The sequence below is a fragment of the Zea mays genome, chromosome 1 (assembly GCF_902167145.1).
Source record: "Zea mays cultivar B73 chromosome 1, Zm-B73-REFERENCE-NAM-5.0, whole genome shotgun sequence".
In the NCBI taxonomy this organism is placed as follows: Eukaryota; Viridiplantae; Streptophyta; class Magnoliopsida; order Poales; family Poaceae; genus Zea; species Zea mays.
In genome coordinates this window covers 298,260,526-298,273,200 of record NC_050096.1, presented here as the reverse complement: position 1 = coordinate 298,273,200, position 12,675 = coordinate 298,260,526, and the positions used below count along the sequence as shown (strand labels likewise).

General features: G+C 44.6%; 1 protein-coding gene across 2 annotated transcripts; it reads left to right on the top strand.

Moving 5' to 3' along the window:
* The first annotated feature begins 905 nt into the window (after positions 1–905).
* LOC100191645 (putative protein phosphatase 2C 55) lies at positions 906–6,197 on the top strand. Of its 2 annotated transcripts, none has more exons than XM_035965786.1 (5): positions 906–1,121; positions 1,310–1,978; positions 4,422–4,746; positions 5,078–5,227; positions 5,393–6,197. In XM_035965786.1, the coding sequence occupies exons 2-5, from the start codon at positions 1,350–1,352 to the stop codon at positions 5,687–5,689; spliced, it is 1,401 nt and encodes a 466-aa protein (XP_035821679.1). In that variant the 5' UTR covers positions 906–1,121; positions 1,310–1,349; the 3' UTR covers positions 5,690–6,197. The 2 variants fall into 2 exon arrangements, with proteins under 2 accessions (XP_035821679.1, NP_001130546.1); NM_001137074.1 differs by having other exon boundaries at positions 1,048–1,121; positions 1,304–1,978; positions 5,393–6,043.
* Positions 6,198–12,675: the final 6,478 nt, after the last annotated feature.

The following is a 12,675-nucleotide window of genomic DNA, read 5'->3' as shown; positions in this document are numbered from 1 at the left end:
AAAATGATCTCCTTTTATAGTTTAAAATGTGATAGAGCCAAACATTTTTCGCTCAAAGCGAACCAAACACTAATCAAAATATTCAAAACAATATGGAGCAGGTGCTGGGTGGGTCGGTGCCAAGCGCCAGGCAACAGCAGCAACGCAACCTCTAATGAAGTGTCCCTCGAGGAACCGCACCACTATTAGGAAGTATCAGGAGAAGAAGGCTGACACTGTGTCGCTGAAGGAGGATGTGGTACATCTCAGGACGCTCAACCAACAACTCATGAAGAAGCTCCATATCCACACAACGCTTAAGGCAGAGGTGGCCAGGCTCCGCTGCCTGCCGTCAACATTAGGGGCAGATCGAAGGGGAGATTGGCACGTTTCTGTACTAGAGCCCAAAGGCCACCACCTTACGCAATCAAGCTTGACAAGAAGAGGATAAGAAATCCCCACATCAATGTTATTGAGTCCTTTACCAGTTCATCTATTATTTGGATATAGTTACGTGCCCATGCATATATCTCTACTACTATGAAGAATCTAAGGGGCAAACTTCCTCCCCTGGTTCTGCCTCCCGTTTGAATTATAAGATCTTGAGATATTTTCTAAAGATTTGTATAAGTTTGTAATTTATTGTGACAGTTTTAGCATTAAAATGATGCAATTGACATGACATTATTAAAAATCATATATAAAAGTCTGTGTAATACTGATGATTGCAATGTAGTGGTGAAATAGTTAGATTAAAATAACAAAATTTATATATGGCTAGGATCATAAATAGATTACGAAACATTTTATCACAATAATATAACACACATTTGTATATAAATTATCATATCATTATATGTTCACGTTGCAGTACACGGTCACTCATCTAGTGTAAGACCATAAGGAGGGAACTTTCTAGTGCCCAAATAATAATCACATTGTCCTCGTCGTCCTATCCTCCTTCGCCTGCTCGCTAGTCGCTAGCCGCTCCCCCCAACAAACAACCCTAATCCGTGACCGTGGACACGCCGCAAGCTCCATCGCGCGAATAGATTGGGGGGATTCAATAGAGGCTACGCGGGGATTGGTCGCGCTCGAGATCTCAGCACCCTCGCGCCTGAAATCTTTCTATTGTTGTCGTGGTAAGAAGATTGAGGCCTGTCCCTGCAAGAAACCGTTTCAATTTCTGTAGCCAAATCGATGGTGCTGGCGGCAAGTTCCGTCTTCCCGTCGTTTTTGCTTTCTTTTCCCGTGGAGCTCTTGATTTGATTTTGGAATGGCTGAGTTGCAATCTTGTCTCATGGAATTTCCCCCCTGGTGGCAGGTTCAGGTGATGAGATCTTGGGGAGCGCGACTCGCTCGGTCCTGAGATGCTGGCGGGCTACGGCGGCGGTGGCCGCAGCGTCCATCTCTCCTCCCACAAGGACCTCCTCCTCGGCCGCTGCGGCCGGAGCTTCCTCTTCGGCAACACGTGGTTTCTCCTCTCCACTTACCCGGCGCGCCTCCTGCACACCACGGACCGTCGCGCTCCCTCCGCTTTCGTCGCCGCCATCAACCGGGTCCCCTGCGTGCGGTCGCACTGCACGGGGCAGGGCCTGCTGCAGAGAGGCAGCATTGTCATGGCTGCCTGCGGCTATGTTCTTAGGCGAGCTGAGCTGGGTGCTGCCAAGCGCCAGCAGCCGGATAAGGACCCATCTGGCGGAACACGCGCCTCCCGTATTGCAGCCATGGGGTCACTGGGCAGTGCTGCGCGGCCAGAGGTGTCTTTCAGGTACAGGGGGCTGGAGCATTGTAAGAAGATTGGTGCAAGCTTGAAATGCCGTGAGCCATGGGGGAATAGTGCGTTCTGGACAAATGCCACTGGGCCGGGTTGGAAGTTGAGCTTTACAGTTGAGCCATGGACTAAGGACTTTAGTACGGCGTGTGCAGCGCCGTATTCTGCTGGAGCCACAGAGGATCAATTGCCGCTCAATGAGAAGATGAATAGCTCCACTGTTGGGTACATATCATATTACTATTGCCTCTAATTTCTGTTTATATTGGGTTCTAGTTTACTTCTGCATGGTTAATTGCTCTGCATGATTAATTGGTTACAGTTGCCTATACCCAAACAGAAACTTGCCAAGCAATACAGCTTGCAATTTCTAAAAAATGTCTTAAAAGAGAGGGAATACTGGACTTGTTTGGCTACACGTATCTATCTTAATCCTTATGTGCTGGAGTGGAAATTAGCATGGTTATTAAAGCGGTAAAACGTTAAAACGTTATGAACCAACTTTTTAACATTTAAACGTTTAAACGAACGTTGAAACGTCTTTTCAGACTTGACATAGAAGTTCAAATATAAAATAAGTTCATACATAAGTTGAGTACTTGAGTTCACAAACCAAATTGAAATTCACTGTGAGCAATATGGTTGCACAATCAGTAGTTCAGTACTCACCAATATGGTTGAGCAAATAGAGATTGATTGATTCACTGTGAGCAAAATCAGTACTCACCAAATGATCAAATGGAGAGCAGTGGAGGTGGAGGATGGCTGGCTGCTAGTGCTGGTCTTGGGCGCTGGCAGAGTGGAGCCGCAGAGGATGGCTGGCTGGCTGCTGGTCTTGGGTGCAGATCTGCTGTGGGGTAGGCGGCCAGCGGTGGCGCAGGTCTGCTGTGCCTCCACGGCCCGGGGTCTGTTGTGCCTCCACGGCTGAGGAGAGGATATAGGAGAGACGCGCTGGCTGTGCCTCCACGGCCGGCGGCCGGCTTTGCCTCCGCGGCTGAGGAGAGACGCGCCGGAGATGTTGGAGGATAGGAGGGAGGAGGGCGGTGGCGCCGGCTGAGCCGTTGGAGGAGAGGAGAGACCGAGAGAGGAGGGCGGCGGCCGGCTGAGCCGTTGGAGGAGAGGAGAGAGGAGGGTGGCGTGCGTCCAACACATACGCAGAAAAACCTAAAGGCCCAGGAAAGGCCCATAATGGGTAGAACGTCCCCAGGACGCATAAAACGTCCTAAAACGCGATTAGGACGCTTAAGTGACGCTTAAACGCTCGAAATGGACGTTCTACGTGGCTTACCTAAAACGCCCGGACGTTCCAACTGCTAATCACGTTTTAACGCTTAAACGACGTTTAAGCGACGTTTTAATAACAATGGAAATTAGTTTAATTTTCACCTAGTCCGCATCAACATACATGGATTGAGTTTGATACGAGTGCAAGCAAACAAGGCCTTGCGGAGGTACTGACATGACTTTTGACTTACTGGGTTTGAGCCGAGGTAGGTCTATTGCTTTTCTCAGTGATAACAGAATAACCGATACACACAGTTTCCTTAAGTTTTCATTTGATGCTGTTCAACTCTGCAAGTGCTCTCAACCTCTTGGGTTCCAAAACCTTATGTTTGAGTTTTGTCCTAGGTCAAACTATCTTGACTTGCGAAAGGGCCTCTAGCCTAGTGATTAAGGCTTCCGAGTAGCACCTCCAAGTCTCATGTTCGATTCCTCGGTGGCGAACTTTCGGGATTGGTTAAAAAAATCCCCTCGCTGTGCCTCATCTGCTCTCGGGTTACGATGTTCTGTGCGCCACCCTTCGGTTGGATTGTTGCAGAGTGGACGGTTGACGCCGGCCCGTTAGTGATGGGAGGCCAGGGTTCCGGGATTTTCTCGGCCGGGACCAATGTTTCGGTCTCTTCTTAATATTATACCGGGAGGGCGACAATTTCCTCCCTGGTCGAGTTTTTTTAAACTATCTTGACTTTGACCAAATTGATAGTAAAGGTTGTTACCCCCTCCGGTTCAGTTTACGGCCTCCCAAGTTACACTTTGACTATTCATTTATTTTACATTATATTTGTTTATGATTTTGAACCTATGATTATTGGATACTGCATTTGATTTCAAATCAAATATTATTAAGCTTGTATGCAATAGTTAAAACTTGTTAGCCAGATTATTGGTCAAAGCTTATGAAGTTTGACTCTTGACGTAAGTGAAATGCCTTATAATCTGGACCGGAGGGAGTAACACTTATGGCACCAAATAGGTATACTATGAAAATGTTCGACCATAATAAGTATAATCATACTTGCTTGGCTATATAAATATTTGTATTTTTTTCGTATAAACTTGGCCGAAATTAAGATAATTTGACTTAAGACAAAACTAGAATGCAAGTTTTTTTTGGTACTTCAGATGCTATGAAGTGGACTATGACACATTGCCACAATTTTCACAAAATTAAACATAGGACAAAATTACACTGGTTCTGCATTCATTACATAAGTTTATTTGCTTGGAATGCAAGTATGGTTTATTACAGTCTGCTTTGCATATTTATGTAGATTTTTTTCTAGGCTAATTTATGATGAATTATGCCCATTCTGTCTGTTATGTCGAGTATTATCAACTAATATTGGCTTGCATCCACTGGTATTTGTTTGTTTCATTTTCTCTACAGAATGTCCCCAGTTTCTGAAAAATTGAAGTTGCTCTCTGGTTCATGTTACTTGCCTCACCCTGCTAAGGAGGCAACTGGTGGTGAGGATGCACATTTCATTAGCATTGATGAGCATGTGATAGGCGTAGCAGATGGTGTTGGTGGTTGGGCAGATCTCGGTGTCGATGCTGGACTATATGCTAAGGAGCTAATGAGAAATTCAATGAGCGCTATCAAAGATGAGCCAGAAGGGACCATTGATCCAACCAGAGTTTTGGAAAAGGCTTATATTAGTACGAAAGCAAGGGGGTCATCTACCGCGTGTATCATCACTCTTAAAGATCAGGTGAAGGCTCATCCTTGTTTGATGTTTAGCGTCCTCCTGTTTTATCTGCTTATTTGCTGTATCCTAGTAAACAGTAAAACACAGCATAAAGACGTGATTTAAGATTGGTTGGTACAATACACAGAAAATGATTCTTCACATCATTTATTGAGTATATGAATTGCAAACTGAGTTCTTGAGAATAGTAAATTCTTTACCCATCTATTTGATGATGCCAGTTCTAGATTCCTACTTTGGAAAAGTTTGTGTATTTAGTCCCTTTTGTGTTTTTGCAATTGATATGCTAGTTCATTGGTGACTTCCACTAATACCACAACGTTTGATCTTGCAGGGTATCCATGCTGTAAATCTTGGGGATAGTGGTTTCGTAGTAGTCCGAGATGGCCGCACTGTTCTCAGGTCACCCTCACAGCAGCATGATTTCAATTTTACTTATCAGCTTGAGAGTGGAGGTGGCAGTGATCTTCCTAGTTCCGCACAAGTGAGTAAATCACAGCCTTTTCCTTTGAATATTCTGTATATAATTTTGATAACACAGATCAATTCAGATGCCTATTCTTCTTCCCCTGTTGAATTCCTTGTGCAAGCTCTGCATCTTCAAACTACTATTATATAATACTTGTGCTTCATATTTGATTTATTTTAGGTATTTCACTTTCCGGTTGCCCCGGGTGATGTTATCGTTGCTGGCACGGATGGACTATTTGACAATTTATACAACAATGAGATAAGTGGTGTTATTGTTGAAGCTCTCCGGGTTGGACTTGAGCCTCAGATTGCAGCACAAAAAATTGCCGCCCTGGCTCGACAAAGAGCTACGGACAAAAATAGGCAGTCACCTTTTGCATCAGCTGCTCAAGAAGCTGGGTACCGGTATTATGGTGGGAAGCTTGATGACATAACAGTCGTGGTCTCATATGTGAAAAGCGCTGGAGCCCCATGATCTGAGCCTTTCTTTTATTAGATGTAATGTACATAAATCATTGTCCCGAACTGGCGGCGTATGTATGCACCAGGGCATAGAAGCTTATTCTCAAGGTGTGGAATCCCCTGATCCTAGAAGCACCTGTGCTGGGTTCAGTATGGTTGCGCTTTAGCCCTGGAACATGTTAGCAAACCATTGCACCATTTTACTTGTTTGCCACTGTGAGAAATCGTTTTCTCTAATTATCTGAACTCTTGAAGCCAGGGTGGGTTTGTTTCCCCCCTTGGAGTTGGAGGATAATGACCAGCTGGAACCAAATTTTGTTGTAAACAGCGTTGATTGCCGAATGATAGTTATAGACATCTTGGACTAAATGGTGAACCAGCGATGCTGTTTGAAATGCCTTTTTGGTCTCGGGGTCTTTTTGTTTCACTGCTGGCTTAAAAATTGTTGAGTTGTGTGCTGTAAAAAAATGTTGTGAGTTTTGTGATGTGAAAATATGTCATCCTAGAGATTTATATTTGTATGTGTTTTTGTAAGGATGCACGTGCCCCTCCTGAGCTACCATTATCTAATTATGATTGTGGTATTCAATCGAGACATCTAGATACAACTGTACATTATTTCTACACATACAGTCATTTTAATATTAGTAATTGTTTATAAATATTTTGTTTTGTTGTTCTTTAATATTAGACGAGGAGAAACCAGTGAACGACTTGAGAACACTATGATTGTGTAGGTTCAACTGTTCTTGTACCTAGGGGTTTACTAGGGTTTGGGAGAGATTAGCTTTAAGCAAAACATGCACAACTTAATTAGCTCAGTTTCACAAAAAAAACCTTGAAGTTGGAGAGAACTTCACGGTTTTGTTGATGCAACAGAAGAGGAGCTTCACAAACCCTCGTGAAGTTGAATGGAAATTACTCACCTCACCTATGCCGCTAGTTACAAAGGGTAAACGACCCATTCTTTATTTCTTCGACCCCCACCAAACGGATCTGTCCGAGTCCTCTCCATCCTGCTGGACTCCCATTCAATATAGAGTCGAAACCAAACGATGACATCCGACGACGTGGCTTCCGAATCGATCGATTTCGAAGCGTTTCTTTTCTCCCATTTCCAAGTTCCGGGCACTCCCATGGCGCATGGCGCCGGTGGCCATGGTCCGCCCCACACTGGCGGCGAGGGTCGATCTCCCCCGGGCCACAGGCGGCTGGCAGTGCCAAGGGAGAGGACTCTTTGCACGCGGTGGCCGTGGGCCGCACATAGGGCCAGGGCACAGCTGAAGGAGACCAGTGGCGTTTGGCGGCTGTATGGCAGCGATGGCCGGCGACCGCCGACTCCAAGATCCTGCCCCCTGATGGGCATGACAAGCAATGATGGTGGCTTCGACGATGCACAATCATCGATTCTTCAATATACTACACCTACGAAGGCAATTACTATCAAATTGCTGCAATACGCGGTAGTGAATTGGTAGGATTATAATTTGGCCAATCGAGGCTAGCTACCGATTGATAGTTGGTACTAATGCACTTTGAAGAACAAACCAGTGGATCACTGTAGAATTTAGATTGATGTTGGCAGGTAGAGAGAACTTGGTTGAATTTAGGATTTGTTTGGTTGCTGATTAAACAGTACTGTCCTCCCATAACCATGTCATGGTTTTTTCCCCCAGTACGTAAGATAATGTTTGTTTGTATAAACAGTCACATTACACTCCTATATGTGTCACCCTGTTTGAATAAATTAACAGTCACATTTTACTGTTTTTGCTTTGCTTGTTTGAAGTTTGAACACAACAATGACATTGTGCCTCTGGCTGATATAATAGTACGTAGTAGAAAATACGATCAATGCAAAGGGCTCATGGGTAGTTAATCATAGCTAGCCACTCCGAAGATATATATACGCATTGGTTTAAAAGATCTCATAGGGTTAATCATAGTTAATCACTCCAAAGGTATATATTAGAGTTGTGTGACTAAGGGACTGTTTGGTCCGGGGTTAACTGTGCCACACTTTGTCGCCACACTTTGTCTAAGGTTAGTCGTTTAAATTTAGGAACTAACCTTAGAGCATCTCCAAAAGCTCCCCAGAAGTCTCCCCTAAATCTATTTTTTTGGGAAAAACACAAAAACATGTCTCCAACAGTTCCCCTAAAGCGCCCCCAACTTTTTCATAGCCCTTAAAACTCCCTCATTTGTAGCTACAAATGAGGGTTTTTTTGGGCTCCCCAGAAACAAACTGCTGATTTAAGGGATCTGTTGGAGAAAGGATTAAAATTTACCCCCACTTATTATTTAGATGTCCCTTAAAACTGATTTTGAGGAGTCGTTTTATGGAGAGCTCTTGGAGATGCTCTTAGATAGAAAAGTTAGACAACAAACCAAACATACCGTGATACTTAATGAGCCGTGACCTAGCCACCTAAAAACAACCAACTAAATTTGTTTTGCACCAACTATGATAACTCATGCCAGCACCAGCACCAGGCTAGATGTTCTATTTATTTCAGCATAATTATTTAGCTTACATGCCACTATATTCCTTTTTCTTCACGAAAACTTGAAACATTAAATATTACTTCATTTTTATTCACTTTGTTTATTGTGACTTAAATATTATTTTATGTTGTATCTTTAATCAGGTCACTTTGATTGACTATGAGGATATGTATGTTTACTTTATTTTGTAATCATATATGCTATCATTGCTCCATATATTCATGTATCTATTTTTGAACATGTGTATGTGGATTTGCAGATTTTTGAAAGTGATAGTGATTGTTATATGGATAACTATATGAATGTAAGTGATGAGTTTTTGGATATTATTCTTAGTGATGTGAAAATGGTGAAAAAATATGTTGAGCTATACCTAAAAAAAATCCACCAAAGATAGTAAACACTTGTCGTATGGGATGGGTGCTAGAAACATTGAAGACCCTGGGTGAATGTCATAGGAAACTTTGTATGATCACACAAGTATTCATGAATATGAACACTTGTCGTATTCATGAATTATTAGTGTCAAGGTATGGCCTAAAACCATCCTTGCATATGAACACATATGAGGCTCTTGCAATTTTCTTGTTCATATGTGCTGATAATGAGTCAAATAGGAGGTGCCAAAACTGTTTCAATCATTCTGGTGAAACCATTATTAGGAAGTTTAGTGAGGTTTTGGATTGTTTGATGGAAATAGATAAACATTTTATTTTATTGTTCCAAAAGATGTCAATTTTCACACCACACACAAAAGGATAAGGGATGATTGGAGAGCTTATCCACACTTCAAAGATTGCATCAACGCTCTAAACGGGACACATGTTAGGGTGGCTCTCAATCCTAAAGACCAAGTGAGATACATTGGAAAAACCTGAGTACCTACTCAAATTATCCTTGCAGTTTGTGATTTTGTCACGAGATTCACATACTGTCCATGGGATAATCGAGAGCAATACATGCCACTAGTGTGTTGTATAATGCAATGAAAGTGGGTCACAAATTCTTTCCACATCGTCCAAAAGGTGAGACTGTGTTGTCTAATAATGTCACCATTGTTCTTTTGCGAAATAATGTTGGCTATTACTTTAAGTAATTGTGCTCTCCTCGTTTTATAGTAAACTACCATGTCGTTGATGCAAGATATCCTAATCGCATTGGGTACTTGGCACCTTACAAGGGTGAGAGATACGACATACCAAAGTGGTATAGAGGTATGGAACCAATAACTCCTAATGAGAAGTTCAATCGCATTCATGCATCCATCTGCAACGTTATTGAGAGATCATTTGTTGTGTGAAAAGCGAAATGGCATACTCTCTATAGAATCCCGTTATATCCTATATGGAAGCAAAATATGACAGTTGTGGCGACAATGGTGCTTCATAATTATATTCGTGAGCATGGCGTCGAGGATATAGATTTTGACAGTGTGGAGCGTGATGAGGATTATGATCCAACAATATCATGAAGGTACAACAAATACGTTATGCCATCGTATGGATCCACCTCACACCAACTATGCATATATTCCTTGATGAATTAGCAACAAGAGTTCTCTAGGTTGGAACTAGAATATTTTATTGTAGCAATGCATTGAGATTTGAATATTTATATAATTCCTCTTTAATATTTAATGAACATTGTTATTTGTATCAGTGAATTGGTGTACTTCATTTTTATGCACTATAAAGTATGGATATTCTATTAAAATTGTCTTTACAAATTTTGATGTAATGTCAGTTTTCTAAATAATTTTGATTGATGTAAAAAACGGAAAGAAATGAAACTTATGTGGTGAATACTTTGATCAAGGGAAAAATAACTTTTCCAATCAAATCACCAAATTCATGAGTCTAAAGTTGGTCTACAAACCAAACACTTCAAAAAACTCAGCAACTTCACCATGAAGCTAGGCTATGGTGAAGTTGGTGAAGTTGAGTTGCATTTCGTGAAGCTAAGCTCTCCCAAATAGGTTCTAAGTGTGGAAACAAGAATAAACAAGTGCACCTTTGCTCAATCTTGCTTATGTTTGCCCATAATCAATAATCTATTATCATTTGTAGCATGGATATTATCAGTGCAATTTTAGTGAGTGCTCTGTGGACCTAAGTCTTATTGGTAGTGCCCAACCAAAACACAAAATATAAGGAACATATTGTAGCCCGCTAGTATTGTGCAAATGTGGCATTGAAGCCTACTACGACTTAGTTTTCTCGGAGCTTGGAAAAAGCCATCGACGCATTCATATGACTGGGGGCTCACTAGCCTACTCTTCAAACTCGTTGAAGTCCTAGAACTCCTAGAGGTTCACTCCGACTGGTTCTTCTTGTTTTCCTGAGCAGTGGTTGCATCGATGGAAACCTAGTGTTTATATGAAAGCAAGGGTGAGTACACAATTTACTCAACAAGTGCCCCGTTTGGCTAATATGGACTAGCTTTATGTGGAATTAGGTTAGTACCAGGTTGCTTTTGCTTTGTCAGGAATTTATTATTAATATAGGCCAAGTTTTAGCATTTATCCCAAGATTATCCACCTGTTAACTATTTTCTTATCAAGGAACATCAGCACCAACACTTTAACCATTTCATAACCCAAAACCATAGTTTCTCTAATCAATGGAGCTCTCAAGGATGCTTTTAACCATGAGCACGACTGGTATATCAGTTTTCATAACACTCTGCAAAGGTTGCACACTTTACCCATGAGTTGTAATTACCTCTCCAGCCTAGGTTTGCAGCCTTGTCGGCATTTCAGACCCGGGGGACCCTCAACCGAGCCGACCAGTGAATTTATCGCTGCGTGCCCCTGCCCAGATGGGTTGGCGCAAGATGGAACACAAGGGGGAATGTGGCTTGTATTATCTCGCACCGGGGGTGCTCATAGTAGGGGTTACAAGCGTCGCGCGCGAGAGAGAGAGAGTGAGCCTGTTCGTTTGCTCGTCCCCCACGCGCGACCCCCCCCGCGCAGGAAGGCCCTGGACCTCCCTTTTATAGATGCAAGGAGAGGGTCCAGATGTACAGTGGGGGGCGTAGCTATGCGCTAACGTGTCTGACAGAGAAGTGCCTGAGCCCTATGTACATGCCAACGTGGCTGTCGGAGAAGTGCTTGAGCCCTGTGTACGCGATAACGTGGCCGTCGGAGAAGTGCCTGAGCCCTGTAGAAGCACAGTTGGCGGTGCGGCTGGGATCCGACTGACGTCTCCTTGCTTTCGTAGGGGGCTGAGAACCACCGACGTCATGGACGCACGCGGGGAACCATCATTACCTGTTACCGGGGAGAGCCAGATGGGACGCCGGTCTTGTTCCCTCGTAGCCTGAGCTAGCTAGGGGTAAGGTAATGATGTATCCCCTGTGGCGCGGTCGGTCCGAGCCCAAGGTCGGGCGAGGCGGAGACTTCTCCTGAGGCCGAGGCCGAGGTTGGGCGAGGACGCGATTCCTCCCGAGGCCGAGGCTGAGGCCGAGTCTTGGGGTCGAACGAGGCGGAGACCCCCCTCCCGAGGCCGAGGCCTAAGGTCGGGCGAGGCGGAGCTTCCTGTTGCGTCGGAGGCTGAACTCGGCTGTTGTCAGCTGTTGGGGCTAGGACTGGGCATAAAACCCGAGCCCGAAGCCCATTACCCAAAATACCCGAACCCGTACCCATTTAGCCCGAGGCCCGTTACCCGAACAACTTCAACGGGTAACAAAACTGAATACTCGAACTAAGTTCGGACCTAATCGGGTATTAACCCGCGGTACCCGAAGTACCCATTCTACCCGAAATTCGCCAGCACGCGCAGGCCGAGCGCTAGCCACTAGCCCAACTGCGGCATAGCCCACTAGCCACAGCCCAGTTGATAGCCTACTACGCAACCCAACCCTATCTCCCTGACCGTGGAGTCCCTAATCCCTAATTCCCTATCCAGCACTCCGTCGCACCAGCGGCGACGCCCCCTAGCGACATCCTCCCAGGCAGCAGGTGCAGCTGGCCAGGCCGCTGCAGGCGCACCGCGCATTCGCGCACCAGCTACAGCTAGTCAGCAGGACGACAGGCGCAACAGCAGCCGGCCAGGCGCAGGGCGGCAGTAAGGCGCAGGGCGGTAGCCGCCAGCCGGCCAGGTGGCCAGCCAGTCCCAGGCGGCCAGCCGTGCGGCACTACAGCCACACTCCCACACGTCGTCAAGCCTCCAAGCCTCCACGACTTGGTTTTTTCCTTGCTTGTTGTTGTTGTCGTCCTCCACGACTTGCTACTTGGAGCCTTGCAGCCTTAGAGCTGCAGACCTGCAGCTGCTAGCCTTCTATGCCGAGACACCGAGTTGCCTTAGCATGTAAATCTTGTGCATGATTTATTATAGCGGGTACCCGAACTTTACCCAAACCCAAACCCGAAATTGCGGGTACCCGAAATTGCGGGTACCCGAAATTTCAGGTACGAGTATGGGTTCAACTGTTAGAAACCCAAAATATAAAAAACCCGAAAAACCCGACCCAAAATTTCGGGTAAACCCGAATGCC